General features: G+C 42.4%; 1 protein-coding gene across 2 annotated transcripts in view; it reads right to left on the bottom strand.

Moving 5' to 3' along the window:
* Positions 1 to 25,350, bottom strand: part of LOC148032936 (uncharacterized) — an 86,556-nt gene that overhangs the window by 28,489 nt on the left and 32,717 nt on the right. For both annotated transcript variants that reach the window (XM_087683616.1, XM_087683617.1), the window contains exons 3-4: positions 17,474 to 17,608; positions 16,966 to 17,036 (exon numbers count right to left, since the gene is read on the bottom strand). In XM_087683616.1, coding sequence (XP_087539742.1) covers positions 16,966 to 17,036; positions 17,474 to 17,608 — 206 coding nt within the window. The remainder of the gene's footprint in view (positions 1 to 16,965; positions 17,037 to 17,473; positions 17,609 to 25,350) is intronic.

The following is a 25,350-nucleotide window of genomic DNA, read 5'->3' as shown; positions in this document are numbered from 1 at the left end:
AAAGCATCATCATAATCCTTCAGAAAATGTATACCCTATATACCATCTTTTCAATGATCAAAGCCATTGCCATCAAATTTACGAATCTCAGAAAGATTCTTTGTGTCAAATGTAGATGCACTGCCAACAATCTTCAACAGTAAAAGACTGCAATAAAATGCTGAGCACTTTCAGTGAATAGCAAGCTTGCTGATTATAATAGCAAGTACACACTCTTGTACTTCCAAAGGTGTCCAAGAAGCAGATATTTTTGCTGCAATTTCAGTCCAAAGTGCCGATTACAGCATGTACATGAATCAAATCTAATACATATGCATAAATGACAACTCCCACTTCAATAATGCATCACCGTAACTTCTAAATGCAATAACCCAAGTGCTCTATGTACCACTATTTCACTACATAATGAGCATTCAGCAATACATGTACTAAGGGAAGCTGCCCTTTTACGACATTTGAAACGTCCCAAGTCCAAATTTCTCCCACTCAGTAGTGAATCTACTGTAATTTCACTGTCAAAGTACAAATTGGCTCAAAATGTATCACCGATACGAGAAGGCCCAAAATTTTTGCAATAAATTTGCCCCAATTGCATTAATTCATTATCTCGAGTATCAAATACAGGCTAATGTTGCAGAAATTTCACAAATTCTGAAAATTTTCAGGGTCGTAATGTACACAAATTACAATGAAATCGGCTCAGCTGAGCAACATTTCACTTGTATAAGAAAAGCCCCAAAATTTTTGAAGCAAATGCACAGAATGTCTGCAATTTTTGGGTCAGATGCCACTGTTCTGCATGACCAGCATCAAATCTGGGAAGAGCCCCAAATTTCCAGGCATAAATCTGCATGGATCTGAGCCCTATGCTCACGCGTGTGAACCCCCGTTAATGAAGAGAGGGCCTGCTTGCTGGAAGGAATTAAAAAATGTCAAGAAAGACTGAAAATGTGCCGAGGAGCCAGGCCATTGACATGTGATGTGTTGCCTGTTGGGACTGCGCTGCAGGTCGTGTGTCTGTTTGACGTGTCGCCTGCTGCAGTTCATGTCTGTTAGCTGCTCCCGACAGCTGTCGCCTGCCTCGGCTGTGTGCCACGATTGCGCCTGGCCTGAAACGTTGTCACCTGACTGGTCACGCCTGCTGCAGACTGTCATGCCTGTTGTCACCTCACTCCTGCTGGTCAAATTGACCACTGATTGTTCATGACTGCATGTCACTATCCTCGAGAAACACTCTCTCTCTTGCCAATGCTCTGATACCAGTTTGAAGGGCACGAGACGAAGCACTCAGGTAGTGTGTGCGTCAATCAAGGTGTATTTAGCAATGCAATGCAACGAAAGAGGGGGGGAGTCGAGAGATGGGTGTGTACCAGTGTGGTACAAACAAAGAATAAAAGAATGTATTTATACTTAGGGTATGGTACACTTACACCCGCAAGGGTGTGTTTACATGTGTAAATAAATATATACATGGGAGTAACGAGAGTAGCATAAGGGCCTTTACACCCAACAACAAAGATCTCATCCCTAGATGGAACTACCTCCATACTCAAAAAGTAGGACAATTCACCTAGGTTAGTCATCTTGAATGTGGTACAAAGCTACACCTTAATATCTACAATGAAGAAGAATCGGAGCATGTAATAATGTAATAAATAAATTATCAACATACAGCAGAAAATAACAGATTCCTTTAAAATACCAATTTGGGCCATATGGGGTAGAATGATAGCCATGAGTTCTAAGGAACTCATGCATCCTATGGAACCATAAACCTAGTGCTTGCTTCAGCCCATAAAGATCTCAAGTAATGTAGATTGAGGAATCGGCTCGAGGGCTGATGCAATAGGATATACGATATCCCTCTCGTAAAAAACTAGCTCTCTCCAAGAAATGAATTTGTTTCTCTTGGGATCAAACAAAAGATATGCTTTTGTCTTGGAGGAGTAACCTACAAAGATCACGAGATCAGTTTGAAGCTTCAGCTTTTTTATCTTATCATTAGGAGTCTACATGTAAGCACAACTCCCAAAGACTTCTCGAAGAGCATCTTGAGGAACCACCACAATTAGCTACATCTTGAGAATGTATACTAAAGTATTAACAATCTCAGTCCATAGGCACTCAAGAAACTCTACTATGAACAGCATAGAGTGTGCCATGTTTATCACGGTCTGATTATTATGCTCTATGACTCCAGCTACTGGAAGATGTCTTGCTCATGTAATAACTCACAAAACTCAAGGAAATGTAGGAAAAATGAGCTTGATATTGAAATGGCTATGGCTTTCGTTTAGGGTTTGCAGACAAGGGCCTGGTTTTTTTCTGATTGTGCCTCATAGATGCGATCATTTGGGAAACCCTTTGAGTGGAGAGAGCTTACGTATGGGTCTTCAAACGCCCCATGTCAGTCATCAACATCGTGGCGGCCTGAAGATGTGGCGCAGGCTGTACGATCATAGAGAAGTGCAGATCTGGCAGCGAGCTTCAATTTACACAATGCTGGTGCATGGATGGGCTCTGACATACTATGTAATTGCACCCACCACTATCGCTCCTCATAGTACCTATATGAAGACCAATCTCATTTCTCACAAGGTGCACCCAAGCAAAGAAGTATGTGAAGACATCAAATTTATAGTGTAAGAAGTAAACTAGAATATATTTCGAATAATCATCCATAATCTGAAAGAAGTGTAATGCGCCCTTGATGGCGGTAGTGAATGCTAACATACAAAAGTCAATGCGAATCAACCTAAGGGGCAAATCAACCCTATGAGTGGTCTATTGGAAAAAAGATGTGTAGTGGTATTTTTCAAGTTAAGTTTTTAGAAACATCCTTAGAGTCGTCTGATGTTAGTCTTCATGTGGTGCCTAGAACCATGATGATAGATGAAGATGAGAGGATGACGCACCCTGACTAGAAGAGCAAGGTAGAAGTCACTGCCATGATAGCAACAAGAGAGATGTTGCACAGTCTACCTTGGGAGGGAAAGCCTCCATGCTAGGAGAAGAACAAATCTCCTATGAAGATGAAACCATGAAAGGAACGGTGTACATCCCATGTCTCTAGCCCAAGAAGGACCGATGCAAATCTACATGTTAGCCCTAAATTGAAATATAAAACCTTGCAAAAGAGATTAGAATCTGCAAAACAAAGGTCAATAATGAGATGCTCCAAAGGAAAACAAAATAGAAAACGAGAGTTTTTTTTTTTTTTTAAAAGAATGCAACGAGTGTATATATATGAGTGAATGCAACAGAAGACAAAAGAAGTAAAGACTAAGGATGTAGCTACCATCGCGTCTGTCCATCAACAAATTGCTGCAAATGAAATGACTAATGAGGTGAAGAAGTGGTCCTAGATGGAGGTGTAGAGAACGACCTAGGAATGGATGATGCAAAGAGTACAATGGGTGAAGAGCTAGCTGTTGGGTGTAAAGCCCCTTCAAGTGTAAACTCCCAATTATCCCGTGTGTATAAACTTACGGGTGTGAACACACCCTTTACTTGTACCCTAACATATAAATACATTTTTATTCTTTGTGTACTGGGCACCACACTGGTACACACCTATCCATTGACTCACTCTCACACTCACACTATTCAGCACACACCTCTCTCTCTCTCTCTCTCTCTCTCTCTCTCTCTCTCTCTCTCTCTCTATGTGCGCGCTTCTGCTTGTACTCATCAAACTAGTATCAGAGCATGACGGTACAAGCCAACAGTCACTGCAGACAATGCTCTCTCGTCATCATTGGGACCTGTAGGCGACAACTGAGGTAACGCTTGCTGCAAGCGTAACAGACTGGCGGGCTATGGGGAGCAGGTAATAGGTACAGTCTATAGTCACACGTGACAGGTGACAAATGACAAGCAAAGGTAGACGACGAGTGAGCAGAGATAGTCATCAGGCCAAGTTGTGAGCGACAGGTCATCGAGGCAAAAGGCACATGGGATCTCCACGCAGCCAGGACTGCGACAGGACCGGGTCGACGGCAGTCGACACGCGACCAATCAACGGCGGATAAGGCGGACTGCTAGCGATAGGCAACATGCGCTGGCGGGGTTTCAGGTCACACAACGGACTTTCTTATTTCCTTCTCTTCTGGGTGTTTGCACATGTAAGCACAGAACACAAATCTGTGCAAATCTGTTCCTCAAAATTTGGGGCTTTTCCCAGATTTGGTGCCAAACACATGTTTCACTGATTCCTAATCCCTAAATTGCAAACATTGAGTGCATGGGTCTCCGAAATTTTTGGGATTTTTAGATGCAAGTGAAATTTTTGCTTGGTTGAGCCAATTTCTTGGAAACTTGTGCACCCTTGGCCACCAAAATTTGGGGTTGCAGAATTCGTGAAATTTCTGCAACATTTGTTCGTACTTGGTCTCGGGTTTATGTATTCATGCAATCGGTTCAGATTTGTCAGTAAAATTTTGGGGGTTTTGCTGAAATTTAAGAATTTTGGCAAAAATGATGTCTAAAATATACATTGGAAACATATTTGATGCAATCTTGGTGTTGTAAGCAGTGAGATTCATTCCCACGTGTGAAATATTGATGAAATTGCAAAGAATGTTGGTTTCTTCTGTGTATCAAAAGTACTTGGTCACACATGTATGCAGTATATATGTTGGGCAGCTTCCATTGAGTTTATGTATTGCTGAACAGTCATTTTGCAGCACTCCTAGTGATCATTCGTAGATTTGGGATTATTGCAAATGTACTTTTAGTGATACTGCTGAAGTGGGAGTCACTTGGCAATGATGTATGCTTTGAGTACATGCTGAAATTTCAGTTATACTGCTGAAAGTCATGAGTTCTACTGCTGTATATGTACTTGGATTAAACCTTGCTCTCACTGTCTGAAAATTTGGGCTGATATTAACTGAACATTCAGCTCATTGTTTGCTGTTATAAATTGCAGTTTTTTTCTATACATTGCTGAACAATGGGTGCAAATGCTTCAAGCAGCAATGACAATCTATCTGTTCTTGAAATCAAGAGATTTGATGGCACTGGTTTTGACTTGTGAAAGGATAGGATGCAAGGCATTTTGTTTCTCAAGGATTGTGATGATGCTCTTATGACAGATGAGGATTGGGCTAGACTCAACAATAAGGCCATTGTATACATTAAAATGGCCGTATCTAATGATGTACTTACGGACATTAAGCGTCTTGATACAGCTTATGCCATATGAAAAAAGTTGATGGATACTTAAGAAAATACAACACTAATCAAGTTCTTCTTATGCGCAAGCTTGTAAACATGGAGTTGGATGAGTCTAAGCCGGCATCGGAGCATTCGAGTGCTTTTTGGGAGTCTTTGGTTGTTTCATTGAGCAACAACCTTGCTTTCACGTTCGATGGTATTAGGGGCTCTATTCTCAATGAGGAGATTAGAAGAAAGTCCACTGGAGAAAGCAATGGTACAACTTATCATCTTAGAGGCAAGTCAAAAAAGAGAGGTAATGCAAGAAATAAAGGCAAAAGCAAGAGTAAAAGAAAGGGCAAACAACAGGATGTCATTTGCTATCAATGTGGACGTAAAGGGCATAAAAAGCCCGATTGTTGCTACTGCAAGAAAGAGCAAGAAAGAAAGAAACAGCAAGGAAAGAAAAAGAAGGATGACAAGAAAGATGATGATAGCTCTCCCTCAAAAGAAGTTGCAAAAGCAAATGTTGCATCTAGTGTGGTTATTGAAGAGCTCTCTAACGCTGGAGAGATACTTGTTGCAACCTCATGTAATGATGCAGATATTATGGCAACAACAGGTGATATGCATATCACTAAAAAGGAGGTGATTAATGCCTTGCTTTCAACTCATGATGGGTTGTCTCAATCATGGATAGTGGACAACGATGCCTCTTTTCATGTCACTCCCTCTTTGGAGTCATTTTATGAATACACTTCAGGTTGCCTAGGCAAGGTTTACTCGGGTAACAATTATGCATGTGAAATAGAGGGTGTAGGTACCATTCACTTGGCCCTTGAAAATGGTCAAGAGCTGATTTTACTTGATGTCAGATATGTACCTCGCATAAAGAAAAGTCTACAATCAGTTGGACAGCTTGATGCAAGAGGGTATTTTACTACCTTTGGTGGTGGATTTTGTAAGGTCCACAAGGGCTCTATGCTAATTGTTAAAGGCAACAAAAAGGGGACTTTGTATTATCTGCATTATAAAGCATTACCTGGCAAGTTTTTGGCTATGGCTGAAGTTCATTCATCACAGATGGAACTCTAGCACAAAGGACTTGGTCATATGAGCCAGAAAGGCCTTCAAGTTCTCTCCTCTTCAAGGAGATTTGATGTAAAAGGCTCTAGTCTGGACTTTTGTAATGATTGCATATATGGAAAACATGTGAAGTCTCCTTATTACTCTGGTGTTATTAAGAAGTCCAATGCTATTGACTTAGTACATTCAGATGTGTGTACTATGCCTGTTGATTCACATGGGGATGCACGGTACTTTGTCACTTTTATTGATGATTTCAGTAGAAAGTCATGGGTGTACGTATTAAAGAGCAAAAGAAAAGTGTTTGATGCTTTTGAAAGTTTTCATGCCTTTGTTACCACATAGAAAGGGCTTAAGTTAAAAGTTATAAGAACCGATAATGGGGGCGAGTATATCTCTAATGAGTTTAAAAGATTTTGTGAGATGCATGGCATTAAGAGAGAGTTGACAACCCCTTACAATCCTGCATCAAATGGCATGGCTGAAAGATATAATCGCACACTTTGTGAGAGAGTAAAATGCATGTTGTCCACAACTAATCTCCCGCTACAGTTTTAGGGAGCGGCTCTTAAAAGTGCAGTTCATGTGTGCAATCGCTCTCCCAATCGTACGTTGAAAAATGGCTTTCCTAAAGAGGTTTGGGATCATACTTTTAGTCTTCACTAGTCACATAAGCATGCCACAATGACTTGGTTAACTTGTTTTCTAAACTAGAAGCCGTAAACCACACTTCATTAAAAATAGGCATTTTACAAGTCGAAAGCATAATGGATATTTAGTTAAATGCTTTTGAAGGCATGTTTTTTTATATAATGAGTAATAATAACTTGAAATATTAAAGTTAAGCATGCCTAAAATTTAAAGACTATAAAACCCTGGAATAGTGACTTTTACCCTTCTAGAGAAGGTCAAATATATATTACACTTCAAATAAGTGGTAGTAAACTAAAAAGTTAATTATATGCAAGTACAATCTCTTTAAGAAAAAAATGAGAAGTTCTCTAAGACATAGATGAAGCGATACACTACCAGTGATGAAGCTTTTAAATTATTTTGAATGTGAAAATAGGATACACACATTACATATTGGCAAACCTGCTTCATATGACCATTTGTGTGTCTTTGGTTGTGATGCTTTTGTGCTTATTCTTGTAAATCAGAGGACTAAACTAGATATGAAATCCATCATGGGCATCTTCATGGGATATGGAGATGAGGGAGAGATGGGATATAGAGTTTGGCTTCCTCAAGATAGGAAGATAGTATGCAACCCAGACGTAGTATTTTATGAGGCAAAGTTGCTGAAAAATGCTACACATGGTGACCTTGACAAGAAGAAGGTCAAGTTTCAGCATGAACAGCCAGCCATTCAGTAACCATTAGCTAAAGATTCTGTCCCTTTTGAAGCTGGAAATGAGCAGCAACCTATTGTGCTACAACCAGAAGATAATGGACAGCAAATTGATGCACATGATGGAATAGGACAGCAAGAAGAACATGCTGAAAACAGGTTACAGCAACAAGAAAATGCTGAAAATTAGCCACCAAGTGATGGTGTGCACATACCTAAGGATATAGGCCCAGGCCCATTTTCTATCAATACAGATCATTGGGTAAGAAGGTCTAAACGGATCAAAAGATAGCCATAGTGGTTTCAGCCATCTTTGGATTGCATTTTATTGACTGATGAAGGTGAGCCTTTGACATTTAAAGAGGCACAGTCATGTGAAAACAAGAGAAAGTGGGGGATTGCTATGCAAGAAGAGATGAAATATCTATATGCGAACAACACATGAAAACTTGTACCTTTGCCCAAGGATAGGAAGCCTATTCCTAACAAATGGGTTTATAAGGTGAAATGTATTGATGGGAAGCCCAAATACAAGGCACGTTTGGTTGCTAAGGGCTATACACAAAAGGAAAGCATAGACTTCCAAGAGGTTTTTCACATGTGGTGAAGATGGCTACACTCCGTGTTTTGTTTGCTCTCACTACATCCTTGGATTTAGAGTTATCAAATGGATGTGAAGATTGCTTTTCTTCATGGTGACCTGGATGAAGAGCTGTACATGAAACAACCCGAAGGTTTAGCTATTCAAGGGAAAGCATTCAATTTGTAAGCTGAAACACAGCTTATATGGATTGAAACAGGCCCCTAGACAATGAAATAAAAAATTTGATACCTTAATGCTCAGCCATGGATTCAAACCCAACCATGCAGATCACTGATTATACACTAAGAAGGCTAATGATGGAAGCCTTGTTGTGTTGGTTTTATATGTGGATGACATGCTGATTGCAGGAAAGCATAAGAGTACTTTACATACTCTTAAAAGGTAACTGAGTTCAGCCTTCTCAATGAAAGATTTGGAAGCAACTAAACATATTTTGGGCATGTGCATTAAAAGAGATAGAGGACAGCACTTCTTTCTCTCACAAGACAAGTACATCAGTAAAGTACTTAACAGATTTAAGGCCGATGCTAAGTCTCTTGGCGTGCCTTTACCACCATATACAAAGCTTAGCAAAGTCGATTGCCCAAAAGATGATGTAGCTATCTATTGAGATGAAAGGCATACCTTATGCATCAGCTTGTGGTTCTTTGATGTATGCCATGGTTGCAACTCGTCTAAACATTGCCCATGCAGTGGGAATTGTTAGTAGATTCATGTCTAACCCTAGCAAACCACATTGGGAAGCAATGAAATGTATCTTTAGATACTTAAAAGGTACACAAGACAAATGTATATGCTATAGAAAGTGTACACTAGAGCTGTAGGGGTTTTGTGATTCGGACAAGGCAAGAGATCTTGACACTAGAAAGTCTAACAATGGGTATGTCTTTACTTTGGCTGGTGGAGCTATTTCTTGGAGTTCAAGGTTGCAGAAAATTGTAGCACTCAATACTTACTACAGAGGCTGAATATATTTCAGCCATAGAAGCTTCTAAGGAAGCTATTTGGCTTGGTCGTTTGGTCAAGGATTTTGGTCTTTCTTCCCGTACTCTAGTGCTTGGTTGTGATAGTTAGTGTGCAATACGTTTGGCTAAAAATGCCATATTTGTGACAGTACCAAACACATAGATGTTCGGTATCATTTCATTCGACAAGTCTTGGATGATGACCTTGTCACACTGACAAAGGTAAAACCCAAGATAACCCTACAGATGTTCTCAAAGCCTTGCAAAGGCTCAAAATGAATATTGCATTAGACTAGTGGGATTTGGATAGCTTACAGGCACCACTTCGAGCCTTTAAAAGAGAGGTGTTGGGTGTAAAGACCCTTCGGGTGTAAACTCCCAATTATCCCGCGTATATAAACTTACAGGTGTGAACACCCCTTTACTTGTACCCTAACATATAAATACATTTTTTTTCTTTGTGCCCACACTGATACACACCTATCTGTTGACTCACTCTCACACTGTTTAGCACCTCAATTGATGTGCTCTCTCTTTTTCGTAAAAGGTATTGATGTGCTCTCTCTCTCTCTCTCTCTCTCTCTCTCTCTCTCTCTCTCTCTCTCTCTCTCTCTCTCTCTGTGCTTCTGCTCGTACTCCTCACTAGCAAACCAATTAACTAATCCTTCAAGAATACTGAAAGATAAAGGCTGCTAAGGCTGTCCGTGTGTCATGTCCAACAACCATTGTGGCAGGAGCAGATGGGATAGAAGTGGGAGATATAGCCCCACTGAACTATCTAGTAGGAGTGGAGATAGTCGGAACGATTTGTTGTGGTTTTTGAGGTGGGAGACCCTAGGCCTTGGTACCATACTCGTTCACATCCATCGATCTCTAGTAGTGTATGCAAAATATATTCTTTTCAAGGAGTTGTTGCCAAATGGGTTTAGATTCTTTGGTTTCGTTTAAGAAAGGGGTGCCACTCTTGGTTTAAGTTGCCTTCGCATCTTGAGAATTCTTGCCACCTCGAATTTTTCCTTGTGAAGAAAAAGCAACCAAACCCCCTCTAAATATGAAGAGGCAACCGAACCTCTTTCTCAATAAGAATGTGGAAGGGCTTCTATCAAAATAACACGTATGCTTTGATACCATTTCAAAATGTACGACGGTGCAGAGAGACAGTAGGGTTTGCAAGGAGAAACGCAAGGTGTGTAGGACAAATATTGAGAGAGAGAACAAACTCAGAAACACAAGAAGAACACAGAGATAATACATTGAATCGTGCTATGAGAAGAAAAGCTAATACAGTGGAGCGAAAGATCAGAAGATAATTGCACTGTCCTCTCTGAATCAAGCGGCAACACCTGTGGGGAATCTGCATAGTGAAGGGAGTGAAACGCAACCCTTTGATGCCTTCAAGGATAAAGAAGATAGTCACGAGTTGTCAAGGGAGTAAAGCGCAATTCTCAAAGGTCAGGAAGATGACCGGGTTGCAAATTGCAGTAGTAGAACACCGCAATAAATTGCAACAGTAGAATGTCACAGTAAAACGCAAAATAGAACACCGCAGTAAATTGCAATAGTAAAATGTCACAATAAAACGCAACAGTTGAACACCGCAGTAAATTGCAGCAATAGAACACCATAGTAAAATGCCGTAGTAAAACGCAGCAATAGAACGCCATAGTAAAACACAAAAGGAGAGAAGGATGTCAGAATGATGAGAGAAGAGGGGTGAAGAATGACTGAAGTGGTGTGTAAGAATGAACGAAAGACTGCCCATTTATAGGCATAAGTTGTCTAAGGTGGCGCACCACTGAGTGGGCACCCACTAAAGAAGTGACCAAAATGTGGACACCAACCCTTTTTGGGGCTGTCAATGCGAAACCCTAAATGAAGTGTATAGACTAAAGAAGTGGTTTCTAAACAACTTCTCGTGGACTTGATCATGTAGTCTCACGTAACGGAAAAATTAACATTTGAACTCATAGAAGATTGGCAATCGATGCAAGGAGATGATGTGTTAGACGAAGTGGAAATACTTTTGAAGGAGCTTGTTCAAAAAGAATGTAACCTGATTGTCATCTGACTTCGATGAGCCAATAGTGGCAAACTCAACAGGTACCTGCCTATAGACAATGCTCTTGACTTTCAAATCATCCCCTTCCTTAATGGAAAATTCAATGCATTGAGAGTTATCTCACGACACAGAGCAATCAATGAGATGACTTCAATACTTAGATGCAATAGTAAAATGTTGTAACTAAGAGTGGAGCTCAAGAAGCAACCCCTGCATTAACTCAACATTGGCCGTGGCATTGCAAGCTTTCCATTGACAAATGTGATCAAGGTGAGCCAGTTGAGGATCTAGCTTAGGCTCTAGACGGCTGGGTCCCAAAGACCCTGAGATTCAAGCACTTGTTGCATGAAGTTTGACCAAGTTGTGAAATTTGGCCCGTTAAAATGAGCCCTATCCATGAAGCCATTCTTTGCCATAGCAACAAGAGTAGTAGTGCTATGGAATGGGAAAGATAGGTAGAGTAGGTAGAGTGGGGGAGTGGAGGACACTTGAAAACTAATCACAGAGCACCCACCATGCATACAAGAAGTGTGCACAAGGGATTGACTGACTAGTCATGGACATGGTGACCGCATGAGTAGCCCATGGACAATGGATAGGAATAGGTGGGGCAAAGGATGAAAATCCCTACTCAGGAGTGACCCATGGAGCGTGTGACGGTGCACAGAAAGAAAGTTATATTAACGTCTACAACAGGCCAAGTTGGCCTATGAGACCAAAATGTTGCATACAAATGTCTGGGAGATTTCAAAAGTCCCAGTGAAGCTAACATTTATGCTATGTTGAACTAAATTGAGTAGGTACAAAAATGATATCTGGACTAGATACAATCTAGAGGTACTCCCAGTGCGGTGTGGAACTGCTCCTGGGGTGTTCATCCTAAGATGTCCCACATGGGTCGGTCCAGCATGGAGAGGCTAAAGCGGCGGGGCAGGGCCCTCCGATGGCAGCGTGGTATCCCTTGTATCTTCGACCAGTGTCTTCTGCGGGGACGGGGGCCAGCGGGGCGTGGTCGCCGGGCTTTACCTCTCGCTGTGGCTATTTCTAAGGTGGTCCCCGGGGCTGGGAGGCCGGTTGGGCTGGTGGGGCCTCGGTGGTGGGGAGGGTAGCTGGTATTTGGTAGAAGTCGTTGAGTGTGCGTTGGTTGGTGGCTCCTTGTCTTTGCTCCGTGGTTCGTAGGAGGTGGTCTCTGTGGCATCGTATTTCCAATAGAAAGAGCCCCAGGCATCTCTGGTCTTTGAATTCCATCACCTTGGAGAGTGGTCCGAATCCTTCGCTGAATAGGCAGTGGAAGCGTCCCCGGATTTCATAGTACACTGGGCATCTACAGATATAGTATTCCTCTGTCTCTGGCTCGAGATGGCAGAGCTGACAGATTCGGTCTTCTGGGGGGAGGGGGTTGGCCCCGTATCTGCCCGTTTCCACCCGTAGTTGGTGTGAGGACGTGCGGATCTGTCCGATGGCACTTCTGACCCCGTGAGACAGGTGTGTGTCCATATAGCTTGGGCGGGTGATGAAGCCATCCAGGGAGATATGCAGGAAGTGTTCTCGGTAGAAAGCCTTCTTGGTTCCTAGTTCCGATGTGGGGGTCACCCATGTCCTGGCGATGTCTATCTGGATGATATCCATTCTGGTGATGCGAATTACCTCCTCTCGACTGAGCTCCAGGTGTGGGCAGTCTAGGCTGTATTGTAGTGGGGGGGAGGTGGTCCATGTGCAGGCCATGGAGCCGTAGCCAGGTCTCTGTTCGGGCATACCAGCACTCAGTGTCCCCTTGTGTTGCTAGCTGTTTGGATGACTTCAGGGCGAGTCTGGGGTACCGGTGCCGGGGCAGGTCCCATATTCGGCGCAAGAAGGTCACGGTCTGGAAGAGGGCCTCAGCCACGAGGGGCAGTGCCCCCAGCTCTGCGCAGATGATCTCGTGTGGTACGGAGAGCTTGCTTCGGATCATCCGTGAGATCATAAGTATTAGGGGTCTCTCCATCTGGTCCCATCCCTCATAGGTGGCCTCCTCCTTAGGCAGTGGCTGATCCTGTGGGGCCCTCCGCGTGTGGTAGAGATTGAACCCCCATCTGGGAACCCCGTACAGGAGGGCTGGTGTGACCAAGGTGTCAAAAAGCCAGAGCTTTATCCGGGGTTCCTGGAACTGTATGCGGGCACATTGGTTCTCCATTGACCCGAGGGCTGCATAGCCTCGGGTTAGTCTATCTCCCGCGGCTTTTCTCAGGGTAAATCTCGGTCCAGAGAATGTAAGGAAAGTGAGGGGAATACCCATCATCATTGTCCCAAGGTAAACCAATGTGCTCACTTGCGGGTGTGGGTAAGACACAATGTTAAAGGGTAATAATCCCCCTAACGACGTATCATGGTGAAAAGTGACATTCACCTAAGGATAGGTGACATGGGGACCAAGGTCTAGAGAAAGAGAAGGAACTAGAAGCAAAGATGGAAGACCCAACTCCCAATAAACTAAATACAGAAGTAAAGTACAATCTTAGATTATTGAATGCAAAAGAAAGAGATTCACGATATGTCGCTAAAACGGGAGGAAAGTGTGAAAGAGAAGTACCAACTCCACACTCAAGGGAAAAAAACAAAAATATAGTTCCACATAAACTTTAAGATGTATATCTGCGTGAAACCTAACACTGGGCTTGGCTGAGATGAAGAAGATGGTTTGCCAATCGTCCCAAATGTCATATATCCTCCTTGATCGAAGAGGTGGCCAATCTCACCAACCGGTTTGAATGTAGTAGAAAAGCTAGTAGAAGGGAGGTAAGTTGGACCATACTTGTTGCACATGAATTCTTCAAACTCCTTATCTATCATGAAGTCAAGAAAACGAGAAGGAAGTGAAGATTAAGGTAAAGGTGAAGCATTGTCTTCCTCATTGTTCCATAATGCCTCCTCACGGCCTTGAGTGATGGTGAAGCTTGATAAGACATAGTAGGATCTCAAGGAGTCTAAGACATTGTGAAATAGTAGGATCCCAAGGAGTCTGAGATATTGTGAAACGGTTACATGTTTTCCATGTATCTCGCACAAAACCAAGCCTCCACAATACCACAAGATACTCTTTAAAAGAGCATTGGCTCTAATACCATGTAAAGATATGCTACAGTTTGTGCGGAGAAAACAAAGAATGTACAACCATGAAACACAAAAACTCAAACAATAACGCAATAAATGCAAAACCCTAAATGCATCACGCAAAGTGCAAAATGCAAAAACACAAACACAAACACAAAGAGAAAAGAAAGAGAACTTTGAAGTAAATGAAACAATGCTGTAAATGAATGAGAGAATGTATAGAATGCTCAAGGGCAAAGCTATCCAACAACTGATGGCTCTCGCAGGAGCCGGCTGAGGGAGGGGTTGATGTGTGTCATCCACTAGAGATGGAACCCGAGTGTTGTAACCACCACTCGTAGATATCGGAGTGTGAGAAACCGCAAAACGCTGATCACCAAGGTAGTTAGCAATGCAAGCAACAGCAAAGGAAGTGGAGGATGTAGGCGACTACACCAGTTGCAAAAACATGGGCTGATACAAGCCTACTGCCAAGTCTGAAGCTGTAAATGCAAGCTGATCCAAGTGTCAATGGTGAGGAAACTACAGGTGACAGCTGATAGCTGAAAATGCAGCAGTGTGAGGCTCCCAGGCAGCAAGGTGACAACAAGGATGGAGACCCCAAGTGCTGGAGAGAATGGTGCTGCAGTCGGCAAGAGCTCGACAGCAAAGGGAAGGTGGCTGATGGCTGAAATCTACATGTGGGAGTGAGAAACCTGCACACAAGGATGGGGGTGAATGGTGGGAAGCCTGTCTATTTATAGATGCAAAAGGATCCTCCCAATTTAGGTTTTGCATATGGGACACGAAAACTCTCTAGAACCACTCCCTGTTTGGAGCTGTTTTAAATAGCTAATCAATATGGAATGAATTTTAGCTCAACTACTAGCTATGAGCTTGCATCTATGACAATGCCCCTCAGCCCACACCAACTCTGAAAAATAAGGTGCAGCAATCCTGCTCAAGAGTTGTGAAATGAGATAGGCATAATTCCCTTATGTATCCTCGCATCAAAAAGATAGACCTATGTCTATGACCCATGTAAACACACTGCATAGGCCATGTCACAATCATAGACTCTACGGAGTCATGAACACCATCTTGAGGGCTCCTCTCCATACCTACTAGGCCCTAGGACAATCCCATGTACAACTTTTCTATGTCTCGTACTAACCACATAAAAGAGCGAAATCTTTCTAGGTCTAAAGCTATCCTTCAATCTCCTCTAGAAGCCAACAGGGAAAGGTTGTGTTAAACCCCGTGCCATGCAATGCTCAATCGCCACTAGAATCACTCTAATCATGCTCATACAATGTATCCTCCCCCAATTTGGTGGTACATCAAAGGAGTGGACATCCTTGGCTGCCTCTATTGTGGTTGGGGTACCTCAATGGCCTGGATATATAGTGACTTTCTTCACCAGGATAATAGTTTTTTTTTTTTGAAAAAAGAAAAAAAGGCAAAGGAAATAAATCCTACTCTACTCACTCATCCGTCAAACAAATTCTGTTCCAGTTTGGCCTCTCTCCCTAAACCATGTGTATTTTGGAGTAGATGAGCCCTCTCTAATTGGAGAGCAATGGTTCAATCCCTGCATGCAAACTTCTATTCTACCGCAATGGGTGATTCTAGACTAGTTGTGCATGTTTTGGGTAAACCGTGCCTTTTCTAATCAAAGGGAAAAAAGGTTCAATTCTTTTAAGCATTCACTGCCTCCTAGTTCTAGAATGAGAGTATGAACAACCACAAAGAGTGAGGAGCCACTGAGCCCTTCTACACTTACCCTTCTAAATTATCCAAAGCCTGAACGAAGAAAAAGTTATTACTTAACCCTAGATGATTGGAGCAACAAGATGCAAGACTCTAGCACGTCCTAAAGGTATGCGAGAGCACTCGCATCTACAGCATCAGCTATCTTCTCTTTGACAAGACATTTGAGAAAATAACAAAGTTAATGAATACATTTGAAAGAGATCCAATCCAAGAGTTGAATGTCGAGTTTACATTCGTATAAGCCATTATCTATCTAACATCAACATGAATATCAGTTGAAATCTCAATATGTTGTCTCATAAGGTCATGTTTTGTCCATTACAATGTTACCAAAAAAATCATCTGTTTTATCCAACGACAGGTCAAAGGTATGGCAGTAACATGTTAGTGATGTAAGGCTCAAGTCAGCTGACCCACAACTAAAAGGCCAGAATTTTTTTGCGATGCTATCGATAAGTTCTTTCAACTGTTTAATACAAGTATTTCTACCTCTAAGTTGGAATTCAGTTCAAAGCTGTTAAGGGCAGTTGAAAGTCAGTTCAAAGCTTTTTGGCAAAGACTTCTACTGCTCAGGAACTACTCAATAAACAAAGAGACCCAGGCAAGAAATTAACAACTGCCACTGACATTTGAGGCACAAACAAACAGTTAGTCACAGAAACTCATTATTGCACCATAAACTTCACGATACATAAGAAAGAGATTTAGACCAAATGTTAGGGGCAAAATTTGAACTATGTTAAGGGAGAAGCACTTGCCTACTGCTAAGGGAAAAAACGCCTGACTATTCAGCAAATGTATTTTCACCACAAAGAATCACAACTATATTAGAAATATCACACTACAGCAAAGTTGACTGTGCAGTTTTAATTAGCAAAAACACAAAGATGGTTCTTCATACCATAATTCCGCCATTTCACTCTCTGGATTCTCATTGTATAAGCTCTCATAAAATATCCTTATTGGATCTCTCTGGTGAACAGAAAAAGACCCATCAGACCAATTACACATAAATTGACAAAAAGAAACCATTGGCAATGCAATACATTAAAATTTCCATGTGTCCATGTTGCCAATTTGTCTGGAACATTCTCTATGATAGTGATGCCCATTTGTGCAAAAAACTCTACTTTTCCTTCTTTCGTGGACCATTGATGTGCTTTTGTCACAAAACAGACAGTAACAACATTGTTTGGAAAGTTTCTCAAAATCTAGAGGAAAAACCAAGGCTTGCCTAGAGAAGCTAAATGATCAAATTTCCAAGTTTTCACAATCATACTGTTTATTCAATTGGCAAAGCAACTGAACAAAACACAGGTCAATCAACTAACTATACTTTACTGAGCTCCTTTGAAATCTATTTGATTGCACACCCTATGAAAGCTACTAGAGAAGCTAACAAGGCTTGCCTCATCAGGAGGATCATGCTTCTGTCCTGGTAAATCATACACTTTTTTCTCTCTTTTCTCAGGTTCTTCCTTTAGCACCTTCTTTTGCTTGGGGGTTCCTGTAGCTGATGTTTGCTTCACGCTAGATACCACAACCTGCAGGAAACCACATACATGTTAATGTGACTTTTTACTTTCTTTACAGCAGATGCCATCAGTTAAATGCACAAAACGGTTTCCTTCTATGGAAGTGCTGTTGATTCTCTTCAGAAGGTCAGCCCTGACTTGTATTCTTCACAGCATACGCACTGACTTTTATATTAAAAGTATCAAAATCAGCATGAGTTTAGTATCTCTGCAGAAGCCATCCTGTCCTGCAATGCAGTCATTTCCATCCACATTGTAACACACAAACAGAACTATGAAAACCCCTCCTGGTGACGTGGCAGCAAGACATGCCAAATGTTAGGCACTCGACCTGCACGCTGCAGATTAGTGAAGTTTTTCTTATGACGGTAGGCTATGCCATTGGCATGCTCTATTTTGAAATTCGGGAGAAAAAGATACAACATCAATGGTAATACATTTCTCAAGGTTTCTCATTGTAACAAAACAAGGGACAGTGCAACTTTAATACCCCTTCAGCTTTATGGACTTTCATGTTTGTTAATCCAAGCTAGCATCAAAAGGAGGTGCAGGATATTATCTTTGAGCGCCTTCTCCCTTTTCCTTGAGGAGACTTTGACAAAGTCACATCAACCAAACCTCAAGCTAAATTAAGGCATATCCTTTCATGTGTTTCACATGATTCAGGGGCAGCTCTTTTTAGTTAAAACCTTAGGACATCCTATGTTTGAGTTTCGAGGTCACTCTATGCACCCATCTAAAAGCAAGCAAATGTACTTCCCATTACAACTTAGATGTTTTAAGTGGGACTTAAAGGGGTGCCCTCATCTTTGAAGTCAATGTCAGAATGCACAACAGAAGAGAATCATGAACACAGAGAGAGAAGGGAAGAAAAAGACGAGATGAATGCAGAGAATGAAGAAACAAAACTGCACTGATCTCAAAAGGCTGCACTGATCAGCCCCTGCACACTGCTGGTGTGCATCAGTGTGGGCGCCAGAATAAGCAGTAGAAAGCAGGCTGAGATTAGGAGAGTGGAGGCAACAAGTGCTGAATGTGAGGGCAGGCTGTAAGAGGCAGCTATAAATAGCTGAAAACACAAAAACTGGCTGAACAGCTGCCAAATAAGGCAAAAATTAGCAAACGAGCCTGCTGCTGGTGTAAATGAGCCAGTCCAACCAGCATAAATGCTGCCACCAGCCTGCCACATGGCACAAACTGCAATGCACTCAGAAACATCAAGTGTGAACACTCTTGGAGACTTACTAACCAAACTGGAAACTCAAATGCAAATGCATGCAAAGCTGCCAAAGCTCCTCTGTCTCCATCAGACTCCAATGGAGCTCACAACCAGGAGACAAACAGCATGAATACAAGAAATGCTAACACCCACTCTCAGATCCTGGGAGTGGCTGAAGGCCAAGGAGATGCATGTGGTGAAGCATGGAAGATTACAATAACAGCTTAGTTAGGATATCTGCTGCATCATTTGCTGCAAGACCATAGACCACCTCCAACACAAAACCCAAGATGCACTCTTGAGCATAGTGGTATTGAACCTCAATGTGCTTCCTACACACAGGTTCTTTGCGAGACCAATGGCACTCTAATTGTCAACCCAAAGGTAGGTCCCGCTAGAGGCAATCCAATCTCCACAAGTATGTGGTGGAGCCATACTACCTCCAAAGTGCTAGAACACAGTGCGCGATATTCTACCTCCATCAATGAATGAGCAACAATAGGCTGCTTTGTATTGCTCCAAGAAACTACACCGATTTGAGAGAGAGCACATATGGTGGTAGAACATTGAGACTCAATGTCGCTAGCCCAATTTGAATCACTCCATCTTGTAAGAGGAAGCCTCTCTCGATACAAGATTCCATAGGATCAGGTCCCCTATGGATATCACAAAACGCGGAGAGTGGCTCATTGGTGAGCCCCAAAGAAGAGTCTTCATAAAAGAAGACAACAAAGCTACCACAAAAGAGATGTTAGGCCGAGTGCAGATGAGTCAAATGAGAGACCAAGAGAGTCATCGATAACGAGTAGCATTTGCAAAGAAATCTCTAACGTTTGGACTCTAGGTCCATGGGGCAAGTGATAGGCCTACAAGAAGCCATGTGAAACTCCCCCAAAGGCTGTGAGATGTACAAGTGCAAAGAAATAAATATGCCTAAGGTAACCGATAAACCTCAAGACCAAGGAATCACAAGTATGCTCCACCTCCAGTGTATAATTGACTATAAAGATGCAATGATCCACGTAATGGATGATAAGCACATAAGCCTAACCCTCCAACTGAAAGTAGAGATTGGGGTCATGATCCGAGCATTGGAAGCCATGCCAAAGGAAGAAGCCATCCATTCATTGATACCAAGCTCTAGGGGCTTGCTTTGAACCATAGAGAGCCTTGCCCAAGCAATACTCATAATCCTCCTTGCCATTCACATTGAAGACTGAAGGTTGATTCACATAAATCTCCTCCTGCATATCCAACGCACCGGACCAATGACGATGGCTAGCAAGAGCTAACACGGTCTAAATGGTGGACATTCGAGTGGTTGGAGCAAAAGTCTCTAAGTAATCCAAGCCAATCTTCTAAGTGAGACCTTTGGCAACAAGCCTTGCCTTATGCTTGTCCAAGGTGCCATCAAACAAGTATTCAGCCTTGTAGACTAGCTTTTCACTCATAATCTTCCACCTAGGTGGATGCAAAACTAGCTTTCATGTCTCATTCTACTCAATAGAATCGAGCTCATCCTACATAGCACAATGCCAGGTCTATAGTGCAAGAGCCTACTCAAGAGTGGTAAGCTCACAACCCTCTAATGTCTTGGTCATAGTTGTCTCCGTACGTCGTACCGTACTGATCATACCGTACAATCCATGATGTACGGTACCATACGGACTCGTACCATAAAACGGGCCGTTTCTGGACACCATATCTGCGCATCCTCCCACATTCCGCATACGCTTTAATGTGGCGCGTTCCACTTGCATAGCACTTTTGGGGGGGTGGGAAGCCTTGGGTACCTCATCTCACCCCCTTTTCCAGCTATGCACTCCCCCCCCCCCCCCCCCAAAAGCCCTCCTTGGATTCCATCCAATTGGCAGCCCTCTTTGATTGTTGACCCCTCTTTGACTGTTTGACCCTTCTCTCATCTACAAAAGGTGCTCCTCTCCTCCATGCTTCCACACCAATTCAGCAAGTATTTGCCATTCTCATCTTCCTCTCTTGAATCTTGAATTGACTTGTGATTTTTCATTCTCATCTCCCATCCCCTCTTTCCCGCACCCTATCAAAGCATTTGCCATTCTCAAATCTCATCTCCCATCCCCTCTCTCTCACTCTTCCTCTTTCAAGTTTCCACTTTTCCCAACCCTCGGGCCTCTCCCTCTCTTTCAACTTTCAAGTTTCAAGAGTCAAGACTCAAGCATCTCTTTTTTTTCATGAAGATAATTGAATTAAGTAGCAATATTTACATCAAACCATTAGGTCAGCTAAGAAAAAGAGCAAACACAAATCACCAAGACTCTAACATGCAAACATCACACACAAAGGACAACTGGTGTGGAGCGAACAATATCCAACCAAGGAGCAACAATGTTTGGAAAAACCAGATCGGCTGAAACTAGATCAAGACTCAAGCATCTCTCTCTCTCTCTCTCTCTCTCTCTCTCTCTCTCTCTCTCTCCATGAAGACACTTGAATTAAGTAGAAAATATTTACATCAGACCATCGGGTCAAACATTGTCTCTGTATCTCTCTCTCTCTCTCTGTTTACTATTTACATGAGGCCTGTAAGCTCTCAAAACAACCAAAACAACCTATACATGAACAGTACTAATAAATCACACAGATGGAATAGCTGGAGTAGAGCGAACAATCGCCACCTAGGGAGCAGCAATATTTGGAAGAACCAGGTCAGCAGACATCATAGAAGAGATTTGCCATAACACTAATCCACGCATACGAGCCACATGCCCAGGGATGCCCAAAGCTGAATCAAAAATAAAGGCATTGTGAGTACGCCATATATGCCACAGGGCTGTCCATCTAAGGAAATGGAATAGACAGGAACAAGGCATAGAGGACAAATTCCCCATAATCCAGGAACGAATTGGTGTGCGGTGTTGAGTCACCTCGAACCACATACGGGAAATGAAATTCCAGATCTGTTGCGCAACAAGGCAAGAGACAAAGATGTGAAGCAATGTCTCATCACATGTAGTACAGAAAATACGACAACATGCAGAGATCTTTCGGGCACGGAGCACTTCTCCCGTTGGAAGACCCCCAATGAGCAACCTCTCACATAAACACTTTTCCCTAATACAAAACCTTAGACTTCCAGAGCTGCATAAATTTTTCCCCCGCTACTTCTTTTTGCTATCCCTAAGATGCCAAAGCTTATTAACTTTCCCTGTGACCCATCTCTTAGCTTCCACCATCTAATGATATATCTGATTAGCCGACCTTTTCTCAAAATCAGCAGGAAGCACAAACATCCAGTCACGCCATGGATCCAATGGTTGTAACGCAGGCAAAGGAGAGAACCTCTAAAGACTGTCATGTATGGATGATCAAATATCCATGTATCCACGAGGCACCCTAAAGTATTGACAAATATGCCTAAAAGAATAAAGGCAGGGATGCCTAGGAATAATTCCATCACAAACAGTCTTCAACCCCAACCTAGCCATCCGATTAAACTTGTCTCACTACAAATCTTTTTGTGGCCAATCCAACAACCTTGAGGTAGCCAGCATTTCTCCTTGCAGCGAATTATCCTCCTTACGAATATCCGGAGGACGCCAAACTGCAAAACGAAGCATCTCCTGACAAGAAGCAATCAAATGAGAAAGGAGAAAAGGCTAGGAGACCTTTATAGGCCTCATAGAATTAAGTGCGTGCCACCAAGAAGCATGAATAACCGTGCTATCATGAGAGATGCCAGTCTTTTCTATGAAGAATTCGGCAATATCTGACCAAGGATGACACTAAATACATAGACTTTGCAAAAGGGATAGCCTCAAAGCAGCCATATGCAAATTAACATCCAACAAAGCTGCACCCCCCATCATTTTCGGAGTGGTCACATGCTGCCAAGAGATCCATACCTGCCCCAAACGATTGCCTTTCTTTTTCCACAACATAAATCTGATAGGCTGGACCAAATCCAAAAGGGACAACTTAGTCCAAGGAAGAAATGGCAAAAAGAACGAAATCATACTAATCATAATGCATTGAGCCACTTTCAATCTAACATGTAGAGGCCAACTCTGAGATTTCCAAATACATGAACTTGTCATGAATTCAAGAGGCCATCCAATCCAACAAGGCACGGGGAGCAATCTCCACACCAATAGGATATCCCAAGTGTCTAGTTATATTGCCCCTTGGGATCACAATGTCATTCCAACCCAAGGCATGCATATCATTCTCCGTATAGGAGAGAAGGGTGGATTATGTGAAGACCCGATGCCAACGCAAAAAGATTCCATGCCATCATTGCCCGATTAACATTAATATGATCCACCTTAAGAAACATAAAAGAATCATCTGCCAAAGATTGGCCCACAAGCTAATCACCGCCTGGAAGAGATAAGCCAACTATCTCCCCTTGAGCTCCCAACTTATCCAATAATGAGAGCATCCGGTGAGTTACCAAAGCAAATAGCAAAGGGCTGAGAGGACAGCCTTGCCAAAGAGACCGAAATTAGGCAATTTCCTTTGTAATCCCTCCATTAAGAGCAATACGAGCCACAAATGACCGGCTAACATGATCAAATGCCTTCTCAATATCCAACTGAAGCATAACAACTTGCTGGCCAGAAGCTTTGGCATAATCAATTCCCAACTGAACATTCAAAATGTTGTGCATTATATTCCGACCTTTAATGAAACCGTATTGATGTGGATGAATGAGGTGCGGAAATACTTTGTACAATCTGTTGGCAATAATTTTGGAGAAGATTTTATATAACGATCCCATAACTGAAATGGGTCTCCATTGTTTCAATGAGGTTGGAGAGGGAACCTTGGGCAACAACCAGATGATAGTAGTCTTCCAATTTGAAGGCATCATAAAAGAGTTCCACACCCATTGACACAAGCGAGTTAATGGGTCCTTAAGCAGTTGCACAGAGGCTGAAAACAGCTCATTAAGAAGGCCATCCCAGCCTGGACTTTTCCTTCGAGGCAAGTGAGACAGCACTTCTTCCACTTCATCTTCAAAAATATCAACCTCCATTAAATTCACCCATTCTGGTTTGACCTAATTACTAACCAAGTCACAAATATATGTTCGAGCAGAGAGAACGGCATCTAAAGGAATCTCTTGCGGACCCAACAAGGCCGTATAAAAGTCAACAGTCATCTGAATAATGGAGGCATGATCACTCACCATATCACCTTGCCCATCATTTAAACACAATATATTTTCGCGAGCATATTTCTAATGCACACGAGCAAAAAATTGATGAGTTTGACATTTGTTATCATGTAAAGCTTTGGCTCTGGCCAACAGTTTGTATTTTGCATATTCATGCAAGTGAGCAAGTCATGATTGGAATCCCCAGTCCGACACAAAGACAAGGAATGAGCTAATAAAGATTGAGTATGTTGCGATTCAGCTCAAAACGAGGAAGCATGCTGAATTCCATATTGTCGGGATAACGCTCGCGCATTATTCTTAAAAACCGCCCATTCTTCCATCCCTGTAGATAGGACCTTCGAACTAAAAGAAGCTATCAGCTGTTGAACACCTTCCAAAAACTGATTATGCTGCAAAAAACATTGATTAAACCAAAGAGGCAAATGGGCAAGGAGAGCCTTGAATGCATGAATAGGTCTGTGGCTCATTTCAAGGACCAAAGGGTAATGATCTGACAAAACATGTTGTCTTTCCACCCGCATATCAATGGCTGTAGGAAGAAAAGAGTCACTTTGACAAATGTAGATCCTATCCAGCCTGGCCCAAGTATTTGGATGCTGAAAAGAACGATAAGTATATCCAACTTGTGATGGATACATCCAAGACCACATGTCCTGTTTCAAAGATATCGCTGCAAGAGCATCCCAAGCCTATCGCTCAGGGCCATCCATAACCAAATGCAGTGAGGTCGCTTGATCTACAGAGATACACGCATTAAAATCACCCATAACAAAGCCTTGACGAGCCATGGCAAGGCAGTGCAGGTCATCCCAAAACTGATGACGTTCCCTTGCATTAGAAGGAGTATACACGCCTACAATCCACAAAACCTCTCCCTCATAACATATTTCCAAGATGACAAATCGGCCGCGGGTACCTTGAGAAACCAAAGCTGGTTGCAAGGAGGATTTGACAGCCAACATAAACCTTGATTTATGCGTAGCGCAACCACTAAAGAAGATTGCATAATCCTTATACGCATAAGAAGCTCCAGCCAAAGCATATTGTTTGTGCTCCACAGCACATAAAATACCCCAATTTCCACCCAGCTAACACAACTTTCCACAGCCGATACTGCTTGCTAGCCGAAGAAGTACCTTTCACATTCCACAAAGCTATTTTCATGATGAAATCACAAACGAGAAAACTAGTGAGCCATTGCTTTCCCTTTCCCTTTTACATCAATGGCCTTGGCAGCCTGGAATCTCTCCATTTCACTACAAATAACATCTACAAGATCAGCCCTTTGCAAATCTGCAATCGAAGCTCGGGAAGGAAACTGCAGTTACTGGGAGCGGAAAACATCCTGAGGAGGCACAAGCCTTCCACGAGCAT

Source organism: Lygodium microphyllum, chromosome 8 (genome assembly GCF_053477565.2).
Source record: "Lygodium microphyllum isolate KBCC chromosome 8, Lygodium_microphyllum_v1.1.10, whole genome shotgun sequence".
In the NCBI taxonomy this organism is placed as follows: Eukaryota; Viridiplantae; Streptophyta; class Polypodiopsida; order Schizaeales; family Lygodiaceae; genus Lygodium; species Lygodium microphyllum.
This window is presented reverse-complemented; position numbering and strand designations above follow the sequence as displayed.